Raw genomic sequence first — 26,532 nt, forward strand, 5'->3', positions numbered from 1 at the left:
TTTTTATTATCGGTTATCGGTATCGGTATTGAGAAGCAGGAAGTTATCGGTATTGGTTTCAAAAAAACAATATCGTGCATCCCTAGTTATTTCCCATCAGGCATATTACAGTCTGTGTGTGCGGTGTTCTACCAGGGGCTGTTGTGGGTATACAGTATGACCGCAATTAGAAAAATGTATCAGGAATGATTGGATGTTCACTTACTGCCTTCTTGAAGCCAAAGTATGCGCCTAGAAATGTGAGTGGCACTGAGATACAGAACCAAAGAGCCAATATGGCTACCAGGGTCCCAAATGGCATGGCTGCTGAAGACCCTTCCCCCCAGAGGATCAGGTTCATTACAAAGAAATCGGCAAACACCACCCTGCAGAGACGGGGGGGGGGGGGAAGATATTTATGATTAATGAAGGACAGGATCAGGTGCTGAGTCTTTTCTTTTCTCATGTGTGTTGTCTCACCCAGGGCAGAGGAAGGCTGTCAGCAGGACGTTGGTCTTCCACTTCTCTCCTCCAAAAGCTGACATGGCAAATAAAAAAAGCACGTTGACCGAATATAAATAAAAAAAGGAAAAAGATTGAAGAAATTAACCCAACTGTATTATGAAATGGTCAATAACTGCAGCCCTACATGGGATTTCTTTCTCCTGAAACACTTCCTCTCTCACTTACATTTGTAGAGGCGAGCAGCCACATATCCAGCAGGAGTTCCCAGGAGAACCCAGAGAACCACAGCACAGGTCATCAGAGCGCCTCGGTTTGCTGGAGAGAGGAACCCCAGACAGGCGAAGACTGCAGAGGGGACAGAGAGCATTATTACACGATACAGGAAGTGAGTCAGTTATACAGTAGAGGTCAGGGCATCTGCTCATATTTCAGCTGAACACTCAACCAAGTCAATAAAACAATTGGGACCAAGGCATGTACTCAGTGGGACATTTTTCAGTCTAGAAATAAACTTAAACGTGCTCATTTACAGTTTTTAAATGACCTGAAACATATCTGCGACCTTCCTTTTACTGACAGTTATTGTCAACCTATCAAAGATAAAAAGTAATACAGATATCTGGGGTAAGCTAATAATAGTTGCTATATTTTTTGTTTTAAAGGGACCCTATTATCCCCCTTTTCAGGTTCATATTAGGGGGTGGTGGGGGTGTTCTGGAGGTAACAGGGATTTGAGCCTTTGCAGACCATTTACATGCACTAAATATAGAACTATAGAACACTACAGGAAAGAGAAAAAGCATTATAGGGCCTCTTTATGTGTAAAGTGGGGATTTCTTTATAACCGTTTACCACTGTACTGCGATTAATATAATTTGTTTTCAATTCTACTAGACAATCGGTAAGGTAATATACATAAAAAGACATACACAAGGTTATGAAGGTCATGATGAAGATCTGGGTTCCAGAGCCGAGGAAAACCGACAGCAGCATTCCCTTCCTTGGAGGTCGGAAAACATCTCCATGGACCAACTTCCATCCAAACTCCTCCTGAGCATCCTCCTGCAGAACACAAGAGAAGAGAGTTAAGATGGACCTTCATTGATCCCCCCGTAGGTGTAAGCAGCAACAGAATAATATACACAGGGATAAAAAGAATAACATAAAAAACACGTTTTAACAGTATGAATAGAAATAACAAAAAAGACATGAGTTAAACTCTGACTGTGAATGTACATATATACAGATATGTGAGCAGGGTTACAGGTGCAGGTTATAGTGCAGGTACATGAGTATTGTGCTGTGAATGGCTACCACACTCCCACAGGTACTACTCACCACAGAGTCCATCTGATTGTATCTGGCAATATCTTTATGCAGAGTCCTCAGCATGATCATGGCTACCATCCCAGACAGGAACAACACGATCACCAACGAGTTCATGATGCTGGGGACAGGAACATAGCAAAGCCAAATGAGTTGTCGCTGTTACAGGTCATATGCAGGAATCCTGAAGTCACATGTAAGACCTTTTAAGACCTTTTTTAAGACCCTTTTCATACATTTTAAGACCTCATCGCCACTTGGAGCTCTAACCGGTTACATTGGCGACACACTTTACCTCACATTGACTATATACAGTATTGATTGTCCTTCCTCCTTATCTTCCAACCATTTGGACGCAGACTTGCATTTCCCCATAACGATGTTGTTTAACAACCGGCACAAACGGACCTTCACACGCTATCAAGCAGTGAGCGTGCGATGTCCTGTTCAGATGACGTCAAGTCCAACAGGATGCCATCAATAAACTACACAGAATCACACTACACACCTACGCAATGATTACATTCAGGCAGACTGTAGAATACAACCTCTTTGGACAATTTATATACTTATTGAAAACAAGCTACAAAATGTAACACCTTGGGAAATGCCCTTTAATACTTTTTAACAGCCTTCATTTTCGCTAAATTGATGTATCAACTTTTAATACTTTTTAAGACCCTGCGGACCCCCTGTGTAAAACCCCTTTGTATCATTACTAAAATCATGTTTTTTTGTGGGCTAATAAAATGGTGCAGTGATGACATATTTTTGTAGGCCACTCTGAAAGTTACCATCTCGGGGCTCCCTCCACAAAATGTGTACAAAAATTGCAGAAAATATAATCTGCGGCAAACACACCTTTATAATACTTAAACGTTTTATTCTGCAGGATAATCTCCAAATATAAACACCACTTTATGATTTCTTGAGCATACATTTGTTGACCACAGACCTTATTTAAGGCATCCAACCAAAAACACGTTCATTTCGAGAACAGGGAATCAGAAATGATAATGGCTGACTCATTTCCAGGTTTTAGGACTCATTCCTGCACCACTCTACTCCAGGGTGGAGCAATGGTTTGACTGAATCATTATAAAAGGGTGGGACAGACTATCATGTTTTTCACATGATGGTGAGGTGTTTTAAAACTAAATATTTATGGCTGAGTTCATTCTTCCCATTGCTGTAAACCTACTTTCACTGAAAGCTGTTGTGAAGTGGGACTGTTGTGTCTATGGATTAGAAAGAGACACTGCTGTTGTTGAAATACAGTTTCAGGGTCTGCTTTGCCGTGATTTAAAAGGTGAATGCAAGATAAATAAACGTCTCAAACTGAAGATCATCTTAAATCTAGCTTTCTCACAAAACGTGGGTCAGCCGTTCCACACCTGTCCCTGCAGGCTCTCAAAACGTATTACAGATTCATTTTGGGTCAACCACTTTTGTTGTTAAAGAACTTCCAAACAATACTGGCAGAAGGAATACAACAAGGGCTCAAAACCACAACTAACTATTGTGAAAAACATCATATATGAGCCACAAAATGAGGGTCCGTGTGTGTCAGTCTTACCTGAACCACTGGATGTTGGTGTGAGGCATCGACTCCAGGATGTAGTCCCATCTAGACGCCCAACGTATACTCTTGTCCTCCTGAACACACAAGTGCACAAGATGTTAAAGAAGCCCTATTATTTTTTGGGGGGGCATTTCCTGTAGTGTGTTGAATGTGTTTGTGTGCATGTAAATAGTCTGCAAAGGAAAAAAAAATCCTAGATTAACCTAAATATGGGGAAGTTCCATCTGCAGTCTAATTGGAATGCCAATGTCCCTCTCCTGCCCCCGAGGTAGATCTGCTGTTTGACACATTCAATCATTTCACACATGCCTTCTGTCAGGCTTTGCTGCACGCACAATATAAGGTATGCAGATGAATGCATCTAATGCTAAACCAAAGCACAACATTATAGCGAGGACAAATGAAATTCCAAAGCTGGATGTGGAGCCTGCAGGATTCAGCTGAGCTGCCACAGAGACAGGTGTGTGTGTGTGAGAGGACAATGGTGTGTGTTCAAACTGTTTGTTCACAGTTCACTGCTTAATTTACATCACCAAACATGATGCCAATTATTGAAACCTTCCTCCCTATGCAGACATTTCATCTTGTGTTGTGCAACCTTACTTCAAGTGTCAAAATAACAGAAGACATTAACTGCAATTTTCAATTTGTACTGTATTTTGTATTTATACATTTACAAGGCAGGGGGATTACTTCTTCCTTAATAGTTCCCACTTTAGTTTGTATGGTGGTGTTTTAGGATTACTACACAGATGTGGAAACCAATGTAAAATTATTTCTGGATCTTGACACGTGTTTAGATCCAAACACTATATTTTACAGTTCCAGATAGAGGAGACTAAATGTTTTTGTAGATACACAGTGATCTGTTAGATGTATTGCACATGTGTAAATGATAAATTGAGGCATAATAAAGTTGAAATTACACTTGTTTTTCTTAAGAAATGTCAGGTTGTGCATTAAAACAAAGGAATCAGTTTGGAGGTGTGGTTATTGATAGGTTAACTTATTATTAATAAGTTAACTAGTGCCGGGACTCGATTAAAAAAATTAATCTAATTAATTAGAGGCTTTGTAATTAATTAATCGAAATTAATCGCATTTTTAATCGCATATACATATTTGACCTAAGAACAGTGAGAAGCAATTTTTTTTCACATGGATTTTAGTATACCATTAGGCGCATTCACACCGCAGTACTTTTCCCACAAAGGTTCATGAGAATTTAGTTCGTGAGAACTCTTTGAACCTGGGGGTGGATTAGGCAAATGAAGCCGCTGACGTCACTTCTTCTTCTTCTGCTTTGGGTTTACTGGCAGGCCGCAAACCACTTCACGGCGTATACTGCCGCCCAAAGTCCCCGGCCGGAAGTCCCCGGAGTTGGGGACTGGCTTCAGTAGAAGCTGCTGGGAGTCCCAGCAGCTTCTACTGAAGCCTTCCGAGTAAATCGCCAGAACGCCGACACCTCCTCATCTCCACCGCTCCCATGTTTTATTTTGTGTTGCCATAAGTTAGTCTCTCTGCGTTTCTGCGCTGGGCTAATGCTAATAATGCTAATGCGAGGATAATAAAATGGCGGCTTCACAAAACTTTTTGGGAGTTTTACGGGGCGTGGTTTGCAATCCGCCCAGCCAATCAGAAATATAGCTCTTTTCTCACAAGAGAGCCGTACGAAAGTCCCTGCTCTCTGCTCTCTAGCAGGGACTTTCGTGGGGGTAAAAAGGTTCTCATTAACTAATTTTAGTACCGGCTCTTTTTGGTGTGAACGCGATAAAAGAGGCTAACGTCCACGCTAGCTTCCACGCTAGCTGCTATATATTTTGCATTGAGGTGATACTTGAGGCTTGATGTGCTGCGGTGATATGCAAATTCATTTTTGCATAATTTGCACACAACCGTGCTCTTATCGACGCTTCCATCCGTCCGTTTTTTAAAACAACATTTCCCACTGTTGTTCACTGTGGTTTGTTGTTGTCTGAAGTCATGAACGTTAGTTGGTGCTCCAGTATAATCGGTACGCCTGAAACTCATCCAGTGAGAAACGTTCCGCGGTGCAAAAATAAGTGCGATTAAAATGCGTTAATTTTTTTAACGCGTTAATTTTTGTGTAATTAATTAATCTTAATTAACGCGTTAAAGTCCCGGCCCTACTTATTATGCTATGACTTTACTGGTACGGCCTTCTTTTTCAGATTTGGTTGTATGTGCCCCTGAGCTGAAATGAATTGACAGCCCTGGTCTATGTGCTTGTGTTGTGATAAATGACATGTTCTGCTCAGTGTATGTTGTCAGGTGTTTGGTAGCCTATATTGGCTGAGAAGGCCGATCCTTCAAAGTGGAGTAAGAATATATATTTGTGTGGAGCATATGAATAAAAATGAGAGAGAATAGATGTAGGTGTCCAGTCTTTAACCAACTTAACTACACAGGCTAGATCCGTTTTTTCACTTTTCCAAAATCCAGCATGCAGCATTAAACACACCAAGGGGATTTTATTGTACTGACCACAAATTTGACACTGTAGGTGTATTTGATGTCAAACACTCCCGTTTGTTTGTTTTTCAGGAACTTCGGTCCCCCGGAACAATCAGGACTCTGAAAGCTGGAAAAAGAGACAAAATACAAAGTGATTAAAGTATTACGGCCCGTCCACACTACAGCTTCAAAAAAAGCTTGGAGCTGGGCGTGTCTGAAGCTCGACCAACAACCAATCACATGAATCTCCCGCCCCTGACACACAAGCAGCGGTTTGATTGGCTGACGCTTCCACTGAAAGCTTCAGAAGCTTCAAAAGTTGAACATTGCTCAACTTTTGCAGCCTGAAACGCCAGGAAAGCTCCGCTCTGCTTCCCACAATGCAGTTCGGCGAAAAGTTAGTCACCCCATTCAAAGTGAATGGGCAGACGCGTTGGAAACCGTTTTTGAAGCTGTCGAAGCTGTAGTGTGGACGGGCCGTTAGAGTCCATGTGGTGGCATTTTCATTTATCCAAGGTGGAACAAATTATAAAACCATTGAGCTGTCTTTGTCCTATTTGATTTATTGCATGAAAGTTCAGTCAGTCATACAGAGAGCAAACTGTCTGCAGAGTGAAAGATGCAGGACAGAGTTGGTGTTGCATATTTAAACAGAGAGAGGAGAATCATTCTGATAGTTACGGAGGCAGCACCAGGAAGCTCTCAGTTCAACAGATGGTGAAGGTCAAACTGATGGTGCACATAGAGTGTAACAACAATTGCAACAAATCTGCTTAATAAGGACTTTTCCCAAGCTGAGCAAAGACGTGGAAGCCAGTAAATAGTGATAAACATTAGCAAGTAAGAATCACACTGATATTATTCAAATTAGTGAGCGAGGAAAATGCTTCTCGGTTACAGTCCACTAGTTATCCAATAAAAAATGACACGCCAGTTATTACACCTGCATATTGAGATCTTTTCACATTGCAGTTAGAACTTAGAAGAGTGCATCCAAAAAAACATATTACTACATACTACTTACTGTAATGCCAGTGGTTTAAAGTAACTAGGTAGATTTACTCAAGTACAATTCAGGGACTCCATTTGTAACCCGCTCTATCGAAATCAGTCGGAAGTCGCAACGGCTCATTTAAAAATAAACGTGGATTTACGTAAAAAACAAAGTCTTGGCTTTCAGAATATGAAACTTTTATTTCCAAACTCACACGATAAATACATTCTTTAAGCTTGTAAAGGGAAGATGACCGGCAATCTGCTCTTCCGCAGTGCCGCTCCCCCTCCCTCCCGCTGACATTATGAATGTAAGGCATAGTAATCATAGATAACACGGCAGGGTCCGTTACAGTTTGTTTTCATCTGATTTCAAATAAACAAAGTCTTGGCTTTCAGAATATTAAACTTGTTTCGGGAAATTCAGATGATAAATACAACTTTGAAGCTTGTGACGGCATAATTACAAGCGGAGAACGGAGTAACTTAACGTCACAGCAGGCATAACAACAGCCGGTGTTTCTCCTGAGGGTTTTCCCCGGGAAACAAACACAATACACACAAACGCAAAATTACACAAACACACACACACATGTATACACACACACACACTCGCGAGATTCCCTCAGACCAGTAATCCAAACGAAAATATCTTCCCTCCGTAGTATTTTGATCATTTGCTCCACTAATAATCAATCAGATCGATGGATTCCAGAGAGGAGGACACTTTGAAGGCCTTTTTCTCAAAATGATGACTCGGTGACAGTCGTTATATAATGTGACATATTTCGCTTAATATTTGGAGTACAACAACAATCCTGATATCATTAGAAAGCTAGGAATCTCCTCTTTCCAACAGTGTATACAACTCAAAATGTGTCTTCGGGTCAATGCGACTGATTTCGATGGAGCAGGTCACATTTGTTATACTTTTACTCCACTACAATTGAGAGGTTAATCGTGTATATTTACTCTTATTTTTTTGTAATACCTTTAGGTACTTGACACACTTCAATAAGACTTTCGTTACACTTGCCGTTAAATTCCACAGCATTCATTAGCTGCACCTTTACAAGCTTTGATGAAACTTAAATGCTTCAATAATTATATTCAAAACATATCTTTTATTTATTTTTTTAACCAGAGAGGGCTTTTATTAGAGATGTTTTAAGTTGAAAGGAGGTGACATTGGGGATGACATTGCCTGAATGTTCGGCCAGCTCGGGATTCGAACCGACTCACTAGGCAGCGGTTTACGCATAAGGGAAGCCAGCTCAAACCACTGAGTTATCCGGAGGTACACCTGGAGTAAATTCACAAGCTACCCTGCAGTATACAAAGCCATTCAAACTAGCTGCACCTTTACCAGCTTTGAGAACACTTTCATGATCAATCATTATAAAACATATCATATATATTATTCTGAAATGGACCAATCTGCACAACGACTACTTGCCAATGTACTTATCTAAAACTGCATTACCTTTTGGGTTCAATCTTGGCAGCAACCAGCCGAGCTCCCAGCTGCTCATGCTCCACGATGTGGTAATGGATGGTGATGTCCACGTGGTTAAAGATGTAGAACGCATCCTTTTCATTAAAGTTAGGCTGGAAAACAAAACCAAGACACACAGGTGTAAAGCAAAGACAGGGTAGTAATGACTTATTAAAGATACATCTGTGTGTATGATATGAACCATTCTGACTTCTGAGATTGAGACTGAAAAGCTAATATCAAAAAAGGGACTTTGTGTCGTTTTTTTTTTTTTAAATCAAAAACATGTGCCATTAAAACAAATTTGGAAGATGCTATACTCACATCAATTCTATGCATAGGGCCCTAAAAACCCAAACATCCTATAGTAATTGGCAAACAGTGTCAACATCTCACTAATGTTGATGTATCAGATTCCACTGTCTAATCATTTTCTATACAGATTTAAATACTATGAATAACTGGCCGTTGTAAATATTGTTTATTAATGAGAATTGGACTGGTTTTGTTTGTGTCCATGTGTGACTCACTCACATTGACTATGCAGGCGTCTTTGGGTCGACCTGCCTCTGTGACGTAACAGCCAATAGGGAAACCAGGATTACAGAACTTCTGCTCGTCTTCAACATCGTAGCACCAGGTCACAGGCATGTTATCCACAATCCTACACACACACAAACACACAAGCTGTGAGCATCACCAAAGTACACACTATAAAATCACAACATAATACCTTACTAACTATATTTTATTAGTTTAAACAGTACACTCAGGAGACAGAATGGAGATATGGGACAACCCCATTTGTAGCTTTAGAGTAGAGAACCAGACACTAAACAGGAAGTATTTACAATATATATTACTGAAATTCTGATTCTAATTATTTAGTTTTATAAAACACACAAACACAACAAATTAGATACATTTGGATGGATAAATTAAATTCATACATCAAGTTTATAAGAAAAAACGCAAGCAAACAAACGGTCACCTTATTTAAACGATGCTAGTGCAGGGAGACTAATTATTACTGTGCAAACACACACACACACATCCTGCTCGCTGAAGCCCGTCAGTTGTTTTTCCTGAAGCAGCTCTCTTTGTTGGGGGTGACATTAGGGGTGCCTGCACACACGAAATTCTGCTCCAGCTTTTTTAATCTCAGATTACTCAGCTCAGTAATCTAAATATTCTTATGCATATTTATATATTTGTACACACTACTCTCCCTTGCTGTTCATATCTTATTTAGTTTTAGTTTTATCATGCAGCACATCATGCACTTTTGGGACAGGATTTCTTTAATGTCGGGTTATATTAAAAAAAAAAAAAATTATATATGCTATTTTTATCTGACTTCTTTGTTTGTATGTATAGTTTCTTAATATTTTGGTGTGGAGAGCTGAAACAGAAGACTTTCGTTGTACAGTGCAGCTTCCTGTCATACTGTGTGTGTGTATATATATATAAATACATATATATATATATATATATATATATATATATATATATAAATACATATATATATATATATATATATATATATATATTAGGGCTGTCAAGTTAACGCGTTAATAACGCAAACAAAATTAACGCCACTAATTATTTTAACGCGATTAACGCATGTGTATTTTTTTTCCTCGGCCGCCCCGTAGTTTCAGAGCGCATCGAGTTTAAAATACCATCTACAAGCTGATGTTGACAGCCCCGCTCCTGCCGCCCGCTTGTGGCAGACCACACTTCCACGCTCACCGGCAGGCACCGACTGGCTGTTGGGAGGACCGGGAGGGTGTGTGTATGTGTGGCTCGAGCGAGCGAGAGAGAGACCTTACGTGCATTGTTGTTGTTAGCATCTGGTGCTAGCTAGCTGCGCTAACAGATATACGGAGCTGCTTAAATGAAAACAGAGGAGCAACATTTCGCCGACAACTGCGCCGAGCACTTGACTTTATGCAGGCAGCCAGAGGGACATTGTACGAGAAGTCAGCACACTCAGCATGGATAGTGCGCAACATGATTGCAGCGTCCAGGCAGCTCCCGTTCGAGCATATGCCTTGAGTTGCACATAGCTCCAACGATCTCACACACACACACACACACACACACACACACACACACACACACACACACACACACACACACAGCAACACCACACACACACAACACACACACACACACACACACACACACACACAACATCACCCCACACACACACACACACACACACACACACACACACACACACACACACACACACACACACACACACACACACACACACACACACACACACACACACACACACACACACACACACACACACACACACACACACACACACACACACACACACACACACACACACACACACACACACCACACACACACACACACACACACACCACACACACACACACACACACACACACACACACACACACACACACACACACACACACACACACACACACACACACACACACACACACACACACACACACACACACACACACACACACACAACACACACACACACACACACACACACCATTTTTATTGTATTAGGTTCCAGGTTGAATTGAGGCGAATATTTGTAATGTTCAGAAGTTGTTGTGTTTAATATTCATGAGAATATTTGTCATTGTTCAAATGATAATAAACATTAGCATAAAGCATATTTGTCCACTCATATGTTGATAAGAGTATTAAAAACTTGAAAAATATTCCTCTAAGGTACATTTAAAACAGCAATTTGCGATTAATCGCGATTAACTATGGACAATCATGCGATTAATCGCGATTAAATATTTTTAATCGACTGACAGCCCTAATATAAATACATTATCTTCAATCTTGATAGTGATACATTCTAATGAGTTCTAAGTTTTTGTTCACTGTGAAACTGTGGTCTTATCTTGAGGCTGATATTTGGAGTTGCTGAACAAAATATATCTTTGCATTAGCCTGTATATGAGACATTTGGGGAACATCGATGTGCAGGGGCCAAATATTTAGGGAGGCTTGAGACTTACCTAGCCTTACCTAGATTTCTCTTCTTTTTAAAACAAAAACTTTTATTACGTTTATTTTAATTTACAAACACACCTGAATTGCTCCGCGTAAAGTGACTTTGAAACCACGGTGTCTGGCGGAGAGATACCGTAGGTCAGGGATCACCAACTACATTTGTCCAAGGGCCACAATTATTCTTAGAGACACTTTCGGGGGCCAGCGATTTTTTTTTTATAGCCCTGAATTTTGAAGTTGTTGACCGGGGGGGCACTAGTGGAGCACGCTCATGTACTGTCAAGTCCCGGGAGCCTCGTAGCGGGGGCTACTGCAGAGCGCATAAACTTAAGCAGACTCTTCCAAGCCCCCAGGAAGTGCGCCGGAGTCTGATGAGAATATTCGTTGTGGCCAAACGGCGGTACTACACTTCCTTTAGGTTGCTGGGCCCGGAAACACTTTTTCCCATTGACTTACATTGGGAAAGAGTGGTCTGTAACTCGTTGGATAATTTTTTTTAAACTAAATAAACAACCCAGTATGAACACTTGTATAGCCCTTATTAAAAACATTCGTTCCTCAAGTTGTAAAAATGTGCTAATAACGTTATTCTGAGAGTTATTTCCCTCTGCATTATGAACGCGCATCTAACCCACAGGACCGCGGCGCCCGGCACGTTCATGTTACGTGTTCAGCACTACATGCGTTTATCTTTACCCATGAATGCACAATAAGAACGGACCCATATCACTTTACTGCCATCCCACGGAGCTGTAATAATGGATATATTGCACATGTTTGCTGCAATTCATCATTTGTAAAATATTATACTACATGGGCTGTATGATTAAATCTTGTACCGTAAATGTTGTATTAAATAAAGTTAATATTACCGACGTTAGATTAACGTCCCTGTAGCTTTTTATTGCACTAAGAAGCTTATTGCACTTGCCGCCTCGTTAATATCAAATCCATCATAATAACAAGCCATTACCATGCAGTCATGAACGCACGGTGCGGTTATGTGTACGCAAATTGACGTGCTTGATGTGAACGAGCATATTGGTTAAAGTTGCGCATGCACTATGAGCGCACATACGGGTACTTCTCAGGCATGCCGGGTAATCTGTGACGTTTCACTCTCTCAAAAGTTGGGCCATTTTATCATCATGCGCTAATGAGCAACTCTCATAGGAATGAATGAGGCCACGCCTCCCACGCTGTATCCAGTTGTTATTATACATCCATGGACTCTTCACGCTAACGAAGGATCACTTCTTCTTCAGGGCAGGGAAGGCTACGCAGTACGCAGGCTACTGTCCCGCAGCTGCTGCCTCTCTGTTGGACTCCGGTACTGCACATTACTCAAGAGACGTTGTAAACAATTTTTTAGTGGGGGGCAAACACACTAACCACTCCGCCAGCGCCACAGCGCGTGTCGGATGAGAATGTCTGGCGTGCCAGATTTGGCCCGCGGGCCGCCAGTTGATGGTCACTGCCGTAGGTCCTTTCTTTCCTGCAGCATCAGACTGTAATATCTCTGATGTGCATTAACACTGCCTGTAAATATAAAACTTGCTCACATGCTCATCCCTTTATTTTCCTTTTGTTCAATTGATTAGTTTTTATTGTAGTCAATTTGTAAACATTACCAGCTCCTTCAATATTTTGATATTGAAGGATGTTTTTACCATCTTGTACTAAACCCACTCTAAACCCGTCTGATGTTATAAACTACAGGCCTGTCTCTCTCCTCCCATTCCTGTCTAAAACACTTGAACTCGCTGTCTTTAAACAACTCTCCATCAGAACAACCTTCTGGATCCGCACCAGTCTGGTTTCAAGGCAGGTCACTCAACAGCAGTGTTCATTTTGGCAGCTGTTTTTGATTTAGTCTTTAGACGAAAATGGTTATTAGTTTTGGTCACATTTTAGCCATTTCTATCCTTCATAGTTTTAGTCGATGAAAACTCAACGTTTTAGTCTAATTTTAGTCGATGAAAAATTACATTTTAGTCAACTTTTAGTCAAAATGTTTTCTCTCTTTAAACCAATTCAGTTACAGGTTTCTGACATTGGAATCAAGGTGACAGCATCAAGTGTTGAAATTCATAAAGCAACATTTCACTCTCTTAACACTTTACTAGTGTAATATCTAGGGATGGGTATCGTTAAGGTTTTTTACAGTACTACTAGTCTTATCGATACTGCTGATCGATCCGGTAATTTAACGGTATTCTTGTATTTACTTTTTGTTATTTTTTAAACGGAAAAACTAACAAATTGTTAACCACTTAATTTCTTTATTTAAATGTGAAATAAATGAAATATATATAATGATGTTAAAATATTGTACTGTACTTGAGTAAAATGTTGAGGTACTTGTACTTTACTGGAGTATTTAAATGTTTTGCTGTGTACTTCTACTCCACTACAGTTCATAGGTAAATGGTGTACTTCTACTCCACTACATGTATTTAATACCTTTAGTTACTTTACAGATGTGGATGAATGATGTGAAATATAATCAAGTCTTAATATGGAGTCAGATTTGGGTCAATATTCTAGCGCGCAAAACAAGCTACTCACGAGTGGAAAATGTGCTTTTACAAGCGCATGAAATGACCCCAGCGCGCAGATTAAACCCCCGCGAGCGGCTATGCGCTCGCTCGCGAGAGAGACAGCCCTCTTGCTTGCTCGCGGGAGTGTCAGCCTCACTTGCTCGCGGAGTCTGTCTACGTGCGCGTGAAAAGTTTCTGACACTTTGGGGCGGAGCCACTCGACTTTGATTGACAGCTGCCAGGAAGCCCGGAGTTGCCAGGTTTGATAAATGCCTGAACTACCAAGAGCCGAGGAGTGACAGCTGCAAGATCAGTTGGACGAGACTGAATGGTAAAGTTGTCCATAAAAAACTATTATATTCGGAATTTATATTCGTAAAGTGTAGAGCAACACAGCTATATATATATAAATTAATTTGATATAAAAAAAATTACACATTAATTCTGGGAGTGCAATACTTATACAAACACTATAGTAATAATATGCATTCATTATGACAACATCATACTATTTTACTATAGGAGTGTTCTATAGTGTGTTCAAAAAACAACTACAGAAACACTATATATTATACTATAGTTATACTATTTAAAATAATATAGGAATACTACAAAGATCTAGATACATAGTATTACTATTGAAATAGTATAGGGCTACTATAGCTAATAAAATGGCACTACATAAAAAACTATAGTAATACAATAGCTGGTGAAAAATACAAACTTACTAAAGGACACTATACAACTCTTATAGTATACTATAATTCATTTATAGTTCATTTCGTAAGGGAGGTGCATACAGCAGACAGCAGGTTTCGACAGATACAGCCCACTCAAAAATATATTGTTTTATATAAAATGTATTAAGAGATATATATATATATATATATATATATATATATATATATATATATATATATATATATATATATTAGCTGTACACTTTACAAATATAATAGTTTTTCTTAGGATGGCGATAATTGGATGACCATTTTAGTTTTCACTTCATACAGCACTGTAAATTATATATATATTAGCTGTACACTTTACGAATATAATAGTTTTTTATGGACAACTTTACCATTCAATCTCGTCCAACTGATCTTGCAGCTGTCACTCCTCGGCTCTTGATAGTTCAGGCATTTATCAAACCTGGCAACTCCGGGCTTCCTTGCAGCTGTCAATCAAAGTCCAGTGGCTCCGCCCCAAAGTGCCAGAAACTTTTCACGCGCGTAGACAGACTCCGCGAGGCTGACACTCCCGCGAGCGAGCAAGTGTCTCTATACTTCTGAACGCTCCGTCCCCGGCAGATCTCTGTGTGCCGCTGCAGCGTCTGTTAGGCCCCGCCCCTCGTACACAGTGAGACACAGGGAGATCGCTCTTCTGGAGTGAAGAGAGGGGAAATAATGATAGAAACGTAAGATGCATTTTGACTGACAAGAGGGACAATTGGGGGGAAATACCCTGCATCTTTTAATGTCCGATAGTCCACCATTAACACCTTAGTCCCGTCTCGTCAACGAAAACTAAATATACATTTCGTCAAAGTTTTCGTTATCAAGAATCTATTTTTAGCTTGTCATCATCTCGTCTTAGTCATGTAAAAAAGGTCGTTGACGAACATTTTTCGTCATAGTTTTTGTTGACGAAATTAACACTGCTCAACAGAAACTGCCCTCCTCGCTGTCTCTGAGGAACTGCACACGGCTAAAGCAGCCTCCCTCTCCTCTGTCATCATCCTTCTGGACCTGTCTGCTGCATTCGACACGGTGAATCATCAGATCCTCCTTCGCACTCTCCAAGAACTTGGGAGTTTCAGGCTCTGCACTTTCCCTCCTCACCTCATACCTCAAAGACCGCACCTACAGGGTTACTTGGAGAGGGTCCGAGTCCGACCCTTGTCAATTAACTACAGGGGTCCCTCAGGGCTCTGTTCTTGGTCCCCTCCTCTTCTCCTTGTACACAAACTCGCTCAGATCGGTCATTAGCCCGCATGGTTTTTCATACCACTGCTACACTGACGACACCCAATTCATTCTGTCCTTTCCCTGCTCAGAGACCCAGGTCGTCGCACGCATCTCTGCTTGTCTAGCTGACATCTCTCAGTGGATGTCTGCTCACCACCTCAATCTCAACCTTGACAAGACTAAACTGCTTTTCCTTCTGGGAAAAGATTGTCCCACTCTTGACCTAACAATCAACATTGGCACCTCTATTGTTTCCCCGACTCAGACTGCAAGGAATCTGGGTGTGACCCTAGATAACAAACTGCCCTTCACTGCAAACATCGCTGCTACAACCCGCTGCTGCAGATACACGCTTTACAACATCAGGAGGATACGTCCCCTCCTGACACAGAAAGCGAGGCAACTTTATGTCTTTATTAGGATCCCCATTAGCACTAGCATGAGCATTAGGCGCATTCACACCGCAGTACTTTTCCCACAAAGGTTCATGAGAACTTAGTTCATGAGAACTCTTTAGTTCTCAGGAACTAAGTACAGATCGCGTTCACACCGGAATAAGTCCCTGGGGGTGGATTAGGCAAATTAAGCCGCTGATGTCACTTCTTCTTCTTCTGCTTTGGGTTTACTGGCAGGCCGCAAACCACTTCACGGCGTATACTGCCGCCCAAAGTCCCCGGCCGGAAGTCCCCGGAGTTGGGGACTGGCTTCAGTAGAAGCTGCTGGAACTCCCGGCAGGTTCTACTGAAGCCTTCCGAGTAAATCGCCAGAACGCCGACACCTCCGCATCTCCACCGCTCCCATGTTTTATTTTGTGTTGCCATAAGTTAGTCTCTCTGCGTTTCTGCGCTGGGCTAATGCTAATAATGCTAATGCGAGGATAATAAAATGGCGGCTTCACAAAACTTTTTGGGAGTTTTACGGGGCGTGGTTTGCAATCCGCCCAGCCAATCAGAAATATAGCTCTTTTCTCACAAGAGAGCCGCACAAAAGTCCCTGCTCTCTAGCAGGGACTTTCGTGAGGGTAAAAAGGTTCTCATGAACTAATTTTAGTACCGGCTCTTTTTGGTGTGAGTTCTCATGAACTAAGTTCTCATGAACCTTTGTGGGAAAAGTACTGCGGTGTGAATGTGCCTATTGGCTATTCTTCCTGGGGTCCTCACACACTCAAAACATACATAAACATACATACAACAAAAGTAAAACAAAACAAAACAGCTCATAATTTCATGCAATTACAGTGCTGTATGAAGTGAAAACTAAAATGGTCATCCAATTATCACCATCCTAAGGCCAAACAAAAGTAAATACAAATAAGTGCACATAATAATATATGCATACATAGCCACATTTCAAATTTACTTTATAATACTTAAATATTTTTTGAGCAACCTTTTTAAATGTACTTGAGAATGTTCCTGAATGATGTGAACCGGTAAAGAGTTCCAGCTGATCATGGCTCTGTACATGACTGTTTTCTGTCCCATATTTGATTTAGATTTGGGTAATACAAACCTTCCTTCTATTGTATGTCGTGTTTGATAGTTATGTTGTAATGGTCCAGGCTCTCGTCATCTCACACCTAGACTACTGCAACTCCCTCCTGGCTGGTCTACCTGCCTGTGCGATCCGACCTCTGCAGCTCATCCAGAATGCAGCGGCTCGTCTGGTCTTCAACCTTCCAAAATGTTCCCACACCACGCCGCTCCTCCGCTCCCTTCACTGGCTTCCGGTAACTGCTAGAATCCACTTCAAGACACTGGTACTAGCGTACCATGCTGCGAATGGATCGTGCAAAAACACGTGGGTTTGCTATCCTTGCTCCAACATGGTGGAATGAGCTCCCCATTGAAATCAGGACAGCAGATAGCTTGCACATCTTCCGGCGCAGACTGAAAACTCATCTCTTTCGACTCTACTTCGAGCAATATAATTACTAACAAAGAATTTCTAAACAAAGCACTTATATACTAATAAAGGACTGGCTTATCTAAAGCCAGTTGAGTAGCACTTGAAATGTTTTGGCTCTAGGAAACCTGATGTACTTATATGATTCTGTTTTCTTCAAGTTTGTATCTTGTTGGTCGAATGCACTTATTGTAAGTCACTTTGGATAAAAGCGTCAGCTAAATGCAATGTAATGTACTTATCGTTTGTTTTTACTTATTATGTTTTTATTATTCATAACATGTGCCTCCTTTTTTTATATAATATGTAAGTCAACTCTTTTTACTGATTCAGTATTGTCTCCTCCTTGGTGGCATGATTATACATGATTGCGTAGCTAACACTATATTAGTTATACTAAATTCAGTTTTTAGTATACATTCATACAAGATCCTCTCAGATGTTGTGTTGTAGCAAAGGCTCATTGAGTTCATTGATTATTCATAGAAGTGAGGGTGTGTGTGTGTGTGTGTGTGTGTGTGTGTGTGTGTGTGTGTGTGTGTGTGTGTGTGTGATACGTACCAGTGATGCTGGTAGTTGAGTAGCATGCCTTTCTTTAGGAACTCCAGTTTGTTCTTGTCTGATGCTTTGCTGGTGTCGTAGGTTCTGTTGCACACCGACTGACACACTGCAGGCTTCTTAAACTCAAACTGACACAGAGGACACAGTCAGAGCTCACATATGTTCTCCATCATTGATATACACAATGCATCCTTCTCCATTATGCACGTTTACAAAACAACAATAAAATTACATTTGATATAAAAACATAGACATTACTCTATCAAAAAAACTTCCATGGAAATAATGACAAATTGTTACAAAGATAATGAGTGGTAGTGTCTATAATGTGAGTGCATATTAAATGATCATCCTCCAATGTCTGTAGAGCTCTTAGAAATATTTGTTCTTAAAGTCAGTGGTGGAATGTAACTAAGTACATTGACATTTTGGTTATATACACAAAGAAGTTTTCAAATGTATTCATTATTTTATGAACATGTTTTAATTGGGGGGTGGACGTCACATCCTCTAGGGGGGTCCGGGGGTATGCCCCCCCGGAAAGATTTGTTTTTAACATTTTAAAGTAAAATGCTTCAATCTGGTGCACTTTGAGCAGAATTACTAGAGACTAGATCTAGGGGGTACAACTCTAAACACCAATATTAAAAAGATTGGTTTACATTTTAATAATCAAATAAGTATATGAACATAACCAATAACCTACCATAGCCAATAACAAATAAATGTAACGTATTTTATTTTTGTTGTTCATTTATACCTTAACTTTACCTAGTTAACATTTATTTATTCATGCATTTTTTTTATATCTCCAGTTTTAAACGATATTTTTGGTTTACTGTCCTATAGTATTAGAATGATTTCAAACCCGTTGTTATTTATCCTAATAATTATAAAGGTGTTAATTGTGACCAAACCGTTTGAGACCCACTGAGATAACTTATACCTCATTCATACCAACGCAACTCCGGTTCAAGCTCCGTGCTAGAGCTTTTCAGGTTCAGAACCAGTTCTTCGGTTTAGCTCCGGCTCTTTTCACACTGCCCAGAGTCCGACTGGTGCTGCGTCATTGCGTCATCGTTTGCGTGCCTGCTTCATAAAGCCAAATCGCGCGGAAACCCCTCACAGCTGACACCGACAACAACAACAATGGCCGATTGTGCTCCAGCTTCCTCTGTACCTCTTCGGAAGACCAGATTCCCAGTAGGTAGCTGGTCTCTTCAGTGGACCACTGCTGCTTGTTAAGTTTCTCTATCGTTGTGTACAAACTGGATAAAACAAAGGCTTTTTGTTGTTGTTCAGGAGTTGATCCCGCCCCTGCCCCCGCCCCCGCATCGACGTAAGCGTGACGTATGCGGTGCTTTTGCTCTAGCCGGACAATTGTTTGGTGCTTGAAACGAACTGGATTCCGGAGCTAGAGCCTGCTCCGCTGCGGTGTGAACAGGAAAACCCGGTGCTTTTCAAGCTCGAGCTCCGAACCGGCCCTGAAACACTGTTGGTGTGAATGAGGTATTAGACTAAAGTGAACTATCTAAACACTCAAGAGTCCTTTACCTCACTGAGCTGTAGTTATCAGGCTCAATCCAACAACAATCCGTGGCACCGATTCTCTCTCTCTCGTACAGGGCAAATGCAAAATGTTGCCGGCCCGGGGTGCAAAGGGTGTTTACTTTATTCAATTGTTAATTTAAATGTATTACATCAAGGGCAGAAAATTAGGCAGAATACATTTTTTTTTTTAAATTAGTTCGCCAGTGCCAAGGGCCGGCCCTGCTTACATGTATAAGACGCCTTTAATTGTACATTTTCATTATTAAGCTGTCTGCATTGTGTCTTACTTAAAAAGGGGAACCATATTTGTTGTTCCTGCAACAAAAGCTGATGCCTGGTTACCAGATTGGCAATGACTCTAAAGTTAGTGTTCACCTCTGTCCCTTCCAGCGGCTCCTCAGTAATGAAGCTATGATTTTGTAATGTACACAAAAGATTTGCCTGATGTCCCAGGAGCATTGAAACGTTGCTTACCCTAACCCTGGCCTAAATATAGGACTGTATCGCAAACATAGCTTCTGTATTTATTTGTTTAAGAGTATAGCCAATGAAAGATCTTCATTCATGGAATTCAATTGCAGTGTGTGTGTGTGTGTGTGTGTGTGTGTGTGTGTGTGTGTGTGTGTGTGTGTGTGTGTGTTTCTGAAGATGTGTGTTACCTTGTATGGTGAGGGCTCAATCCTCTCCCCAAAAAGAACCTGGCCCAGGTTCTCTGATGGACGTTTCATTTTTTCCTCTGAGCAGAAGTCGAACCTGCATAAACAGGAAGCGTGTGTTCAAAGTGTGGAGGGGAGAACACATAAACCGCACACCTTTATTCCCTGTTACATAATGCACACAGTCACTTGTTATCTGGACCAAGTTTTTCCAACAGTGGAAAACTCTAAACAGATAAGAAGGCTCTAATTCACTGTTTAAACTCCGTGAACAGAGTGGTACAGGGATGACTTTATTTTGGTAGGAAAACACAGAGGTTAGCATCTGAAGGGCTGCCTAAACTAAAAAGGCAATAGGATTTTAGGCTTTTAAAATATTGAAGAAAATTAGATCTTTGGCAAGGACAGGTTTGACTTTTAGATGAGGGACCACGGAAGCGGACCACTAAATCTGAAAGTGGTCTAAAAAAAATGTACAACTTCCCTTTATTTTTTATTTATTTTGACCATGGACTCATTCAGATCCAATCGCACAGTAATGATTTTACTTCGACTTCACAAAACCTTTTGGGAGTTTTACGGGGCGTGGTTTGCATTCCGCCCAGCCAATCAGACATAGGAACCTTTTGCTCTCTAGCAGGCGGGTAAAAGGGGGTAAAAAGGTTCTCATGAACTAATTTTAGTTCCGGCTCTTTTTGGTGTGAACGCGGCATTTCGGAACTATATCGAAACTAAAGTGGGAAAAGCACTGCGGTGTGAACGCGGCTAATAGGCGCTTTCACACCAAGTACTTTTCCCAGGAATAGTTCCCGGAACTTTTCGCCGGAACTATCTAGTAAACAGGGACGGGAGAAGTCAGTCAGAGTTGGGGTTGCGTGCAAATGGAGCCTGGTAGCGGAGAAACTGTGACGCGCTGGGCGGGGGGGGGTGCTAATGGAGCCTCGCAGCGGCTAAACTGTGGCGCGCTTACACTGTAGGTGCGCCGCGTTTGGGGGTGAGGGTGCTAGTGGAATCTCGCAGATGGGGGTGCTGCAGCCCCCTCAGCACCCCGCCTTCCCGTGTCCATGCTAGTAAATCGCGTTCACACCGGAATAAGTCCCTGAGGGAGCCACTGACGTCACTTCTTCTTCTGCTTTGGGTTTACTGGCAGGCCGCAAACAACTTCACGCCGTATACTGCCACCCGAAGTTGGGGACTGGCTTCTACTGAAGCCTTCCGAGTAAATCGCCAGAAGCGCCGACACCTCATCACTCCACCGCTCCCATGTTGTCTTTTGTGTTGCCATAAGTTAGTCTCTCTCTCTGTTGGTGCGCTGGGCTAATGCTAATAATGCTAATGCGAGCAAATAAAATGGCGGCTTAACAAAAACTTTTCAGAGTTTTACGGGGCGTGGTTTGCAAATCGCCCAGCCAATCAGAAATTGGAACCTTTTTCTCTCCAGGAAAGTCCCTGCTCTCTAGCAGGGACTAAAAAGGGGTGAAAAGGTTTGCAAATTTTTTTTCTAGTTCCAGATCTTAAGTAAAATCCCAGGAACTATCGGAACTATTCCTGGGAAAAGTACTCCGGTGTGAAAGCGCCTATTGGTGCTCTAGGAGGAGATTCAGGTGATAAGGGGGGGTGGGGGTTACCTTGGTTGGTGATTGGCTAATGGTTACACAAGCCAAAGAAATTGTTATGACATCATAAAGTGGCCAAAAACGGATCAGCTCATTTTCAGACAGGTTTTTATAGAAATGGATCAGGACAAAAAGTGAGAGAATCTTTTTTCCAGAAACTATCAGAGTCTCTTTACACAGAGGGGACACATGTTTATGTATAAAAGACGTGAAAAAAAGTGAATTTTGCATAATTTAAAAAAGGTATAACTAACAGTAGGGGAGATGCTGCTTTTGGTTAGGGTTTCTTGCAATATAAAGACAAAGAGGCTCATGGTATAGATAAGAAGACCAAAATGGATGGAATGCAAATGTCACACACTGGGCACTTACGCAGTATATTCATAAGGCAGAACAGACTCCACTGAATCCAACCTGTTCACAAACAGTTCGATGGTGGGCTGGAATAAAACAAAGCAGAGACACATATCAGGCATTCGTGTTCATGTTGACAGACTCTGATTCTTTATAGGCTGGTTCTCTTTTTACACCTTGAAGGGAGCGTTTGGACATTTAAATGCAACCTCTTTTTGTAGTTTGGTGGAAAATCATCATACAAAAGTTACTACTACTGTCTCTCTGTTGTTCACTAGTTCTCTGAGGGTTAGGATTTCATATTGCAGAGTAATTCAAGCCCCGGCCTTCATCACCTTGCCGGCAGCGGATGCAAAAGAAAATTAAGTCAGAAAGGAAAAGACCTAATACCAATTTATTTGTTCTGTTAATACAGTGCCACTGTTATTAAAAGGGGCCCTAATATGCTCATTTTCAGGTTGATATATATTTTTTCTTCCACTGTGACACTTCTCCATGCTTTAATGTTCAAAAAGCTCTTTATTTTTCTCATCCTGCCTGTGCTGCAGCACCTCTTTTCACCCTCTGTCTGAAACCAGAGCCCAGTCGGCTCTGATTGGTTAGCTGGTCGGCTCTGTTGTGATTGGTCAACTGCTTAGCGATGTCCCGCCCTTAGCCTATCACGTACAATGTGTCGGAGAGCTAGCCAATAGAAGTACATGTGTTATATAGTGATTTTAGTCTTTGCAGATCATTTACATGTACAAAACCCTATATAAACACACTGCATGAAAGAAGAAAAAAAAAAGAAGCATAATAGGGCCCCTTTAATAAAATGACAGGGAGCTTTATTGCCAAGAGGAAATCAAATGTGACCCTAACCCTATTTTCAACACCTTGTTGTTATGGATTACTCTTCTAAAGTGTTGTTTTCTAATTATAGGCTCTGTGGGTGTGTGAGGGTTAATGTTCCAGCCAAATCAGATTTTAAGGTAACCTACAAGTGACACAAGAAAGCAACAGCTACATTTGAAGCATGAATGGGGACTATGCAAGTGTCTGAATATCCCACAGGGTTCTGCAAAGGTTTCATAATAAAAGCTTTGTTCAGAATAAGGGAATCCATTGAAACCATGTAGGCATGAAGAGAAGTGGTTACAGCACCCATTCCACTGCTCAGTGGCTCATGGAGCTAAAATGGCTCTACTTTCTATCGGGCCCATAGAGTATGTGCAGCAGCGTTGTCCTTGACATTGAGAACTGTGTTTAGGTAGACAGTATCGTTTTTATTCTATGTGTTGCAACATTTCTAACAGTGACCTCAGGTGCCGGAACAAGTGATTGGGATCAGTTCACATAATCAGTATAATGTGAACATGTAGAAATGTCTACAGGCTTATCTGACCCATGGAAAATGAAGTCCAAAATGTACTGCACAAACTTTCACAGAGCATGGTCTGACAAGCTGACTGTTATGGGATTATTTGGGGGTTATTATGATAACTGACAACTGAGAAAGATTCCAATGAAACCCAACCCTTCATGTTTTTGCAAAGTCACATTTCTATAGCATGTTAACTACATAAAGGTATACATTTTTACTATAGCTGTGTGTGATGTGTTATTTATGCCAAGGTGAGGCAGTTGTATTTCATTCCTATGACGGTAGAGTGCATCTACTTGTTTTTGATGTGCCTAGTTTAATAGAGGGGCTCAATTTAACATAATTAGGACAGTAAGTGATTTGTCTTTCAAAGTTTCGTATAGGCAAAAAGTTGCAAATTATATATAGTATGTTCTAAATATGTCTATCTGAATGCTTAAACTCAAAGTTATTAGATGAATATTTGAGCTTTGTGCAACTTTGGAGGCCACTGACTATCACAACTGATACTGGGCACATTAGGGCGGTCTGTCAGTGAAAGTGGGTAAGTAGCCCCATTTTAGAGTTTAGAGTGTTAAAATGTAAATCAGACACCTAATTTATTAACAAAATTACAGTTTGTTTTGGAAACTATTACAGTTACTACATTATTGATATGAAATATCTTGTTTATTTACTTTATACATTCAACATTTAATTGTTATTTAAAATACTTTTACTGGTACTTGTTTTTTTCCACCTGGATGTGTAGTTTTGTAAAATTGTATTTTGTGTAATTTCTATTCCTATCTTGAATATGTAATGCATGCCTCTTGTCCCTTCTGTGGGACGAATAAAGGTATTCTGATTCTACTCGGTATCTATTTACTGAGTAAAATCAGACAATACAGTCACTTAGTCTGTTCAAATCAATATCAGAGTATTACTCATTTTGACATTCCAACTGAACTATCTAGCAATATAATGTTTGATGTCCAGGCAAACGAAGTAACTTGGAGGTATTTAGCTAAGCAGCAGCTAGCTTGCTCTCTTGTTATTATAGTATCCGTTAGCTTTGTTTGTTTTGGTGTTCTAACGTTAGCTGCCACATATATTATAGCTGTTTAGAAAATAACTAGCTAACCTTCTGCATTTACATGTTCCTATCTATGTATTTTGTGAGTGTATTCTGTGTTGGTTGTTCAGTTATTTAGTTGTAGCCCTTGCTGCTGCTCAGGTGATGTTCGACATGTTTACCTTGCAGTCTGGGACCTGCTCGTTCCCCGGCTCGCAGAAGCTGACGGGGGCCAGACCCGGGAGGTAGAAGCCGGCCGCCCGAGCCAGCAGCGCGGCTCCAAGCAGCCACCACAACATCCTCACCCAGCCTCTCTTCACTCAGGAATAACACAGTTAACTTGCTTCGCAGTCTACAATGCATCTGACATCCACACCGGACCACCACCAGCATCCGGTTCTGCAGCGGGCAGACACGTCACATTCCGGAAGTCCTGCTTCGTGAAGCAGAGCATTGTGGGATCAGGCATACTAACGAATCACGAGACGTTTAAGCATTCCGCGAGGTTGTTGCGGGTTGTTGCGGGTTGTTGCAGGATATTCCCAGAGGTTGAATGCAGAGCCATATAATAGAAGAGTTACGACAACGGAAGTCCAAAAACGGTTATCGTCACGTGGTTCATGTAGAAGAGGATCGTTCCCCGGAAGTTCATGGCGGGCAATGTGAATGCATTGATAACAGGAGATAGAACTACGATTTTTGGTAATTATTAGTGAATAAAGGTTTTGATTTGCAATATTTATACAACAAATCGATATGTGTATGTATTTACATCAATATGTTTTAAAAAATCAAATAGAATTTGCTAATATTAAGATTAGTGTGAACAACTAGTTTACATGTTAGGCTAACAGTGCCTTGGTTAAAGAGCCTGTTGCTGTTTATTTATAGCTTTGAATTCTTTAAAACCAATATTATCTTCTTAAACTTGTATGGTAGTCAGGAGCATCACTTTCTAATGTTTATTGATATATTTAGAGGGAGGGGATCTAAAGTAATGCTTTAAAATTCAGATTAGATTCATGTCTACCATTTTCTTAAATTCATGGTAGTTTCAGTAATCCCATGGTAATTGAGGACACAAGTTATCTAAATGACTAATGTCATCTTTATGGCTTTCAGAAAGGACAGGAGACCGACAGGTGACTATCAAAGGACTAGCAGCAGCAGCAGCATGATGATGATGTTAAATGTGTTGTTTTAGGAACATCCATTGCAAATACATGGAATTCAATAAACATTGAATAGCATATCATGCAGTTTGTCTGTGCCTTTTCCTCCGTGTTGTCCTGGTTTGCTGTGCTGCCTCCTAGTCGCCACCATGGTTTGCTGTGCTGCCTGGGGATGCTCCAATCGCTCAGAGAAAGGAGTATGAATGTACAGCTTCCCCACTGACACAGAGCGGAGGAAGCAGGAGCAATTTCACAACCAACAGCAAAAAAATATGTGATTTATATACAAACACTGCATTTGCACTTTTCACAAAACGAAAACCACACCATTGGGAAAGCTTAATGTTTGGTTTAATACAAAAAACAGGGAAAGGCTTGAAAAACACTGAGAGTTGAGACTCAGGGTGCAGGGTGAGGGTCTCAGTGCAGGTATTCAGGCTCCATTGAATCC

The 26,532-nt window shown here is 41.0% G+C and overlaps 1 protein-coding gene across 1 annotated transcript in view; it reads right to left on the reverse strand.

The window, feature by feature from the left end:
• The window catches only part of tm9sf2 (transmembrane 9 superfamily member 2), a 31,665-nt gene extending 6,295 nt beyond the window's left edge, over positions 1-25,370 (reverse strand). Inside the window, exons 1-13 of the mRNA XM_034223379.1 lie at positions 25,092-25,370; positions 22,511-22,578; positions 20,526-20,619; positions 18,316-18,443; positions 8,850-8,979; positions 8,304-8,428; positions 5,858-5,954; positions 3,347-3,426; positions 1,783-1,891; positions 1,374-1,506; positions 670-789; positions 460-517; positions 206-365 (exon numbers count right to left, since the gene is read on the reverse strand). Coding sequence (XP_034079270.1) covers positions 206-365; positions 460-517; positions 670-789; positions 1,374-1,506; positions 1,783-1,891; positions 3,347-3,426; positions 5,858-5,954; positions 8,304-8,428; positions 8,850-8,979; positions 18,316-18,443; positions 20,526-20,619; positions 22,511-22,578; positions 25,092-25,208 — 1,419 coding nt within the window. The 5' untranslated portion in view covers positions 25,209-25,370. The remainder of the gene's footprint in view (positions 1-205; positions 366-459; positions 518-669; positions 790-1,373; positions 1,507-1,782; positions 1,892-3,346; positions 3,427-5,857; positions 5,955-8,303; positions 8,429-8,849; positions 8,980-18,315; positions 18,444-20,525; positions 20,620-22,510; positions 22,579-25,091) is intronic.
• Positions 25,371-26,532: the final 1,162 nt, after the last annotated feature.

The sequence above is a fragment of the Gymnodraco acuticeps genome, unplaced genomic scaffold, assembly GCF_902827175.1.
Source record: "Gymnodraco acuticeps unplaced genomic scaffold, fGymAcu1.1, whole genome shotgun sequence".
NCBI lineage: Eukaryota > Metazoa > Chordata > Actinopteri > Perciformes > Bathydraconidae > Gymnodraco > Gymnodraco acuticeps.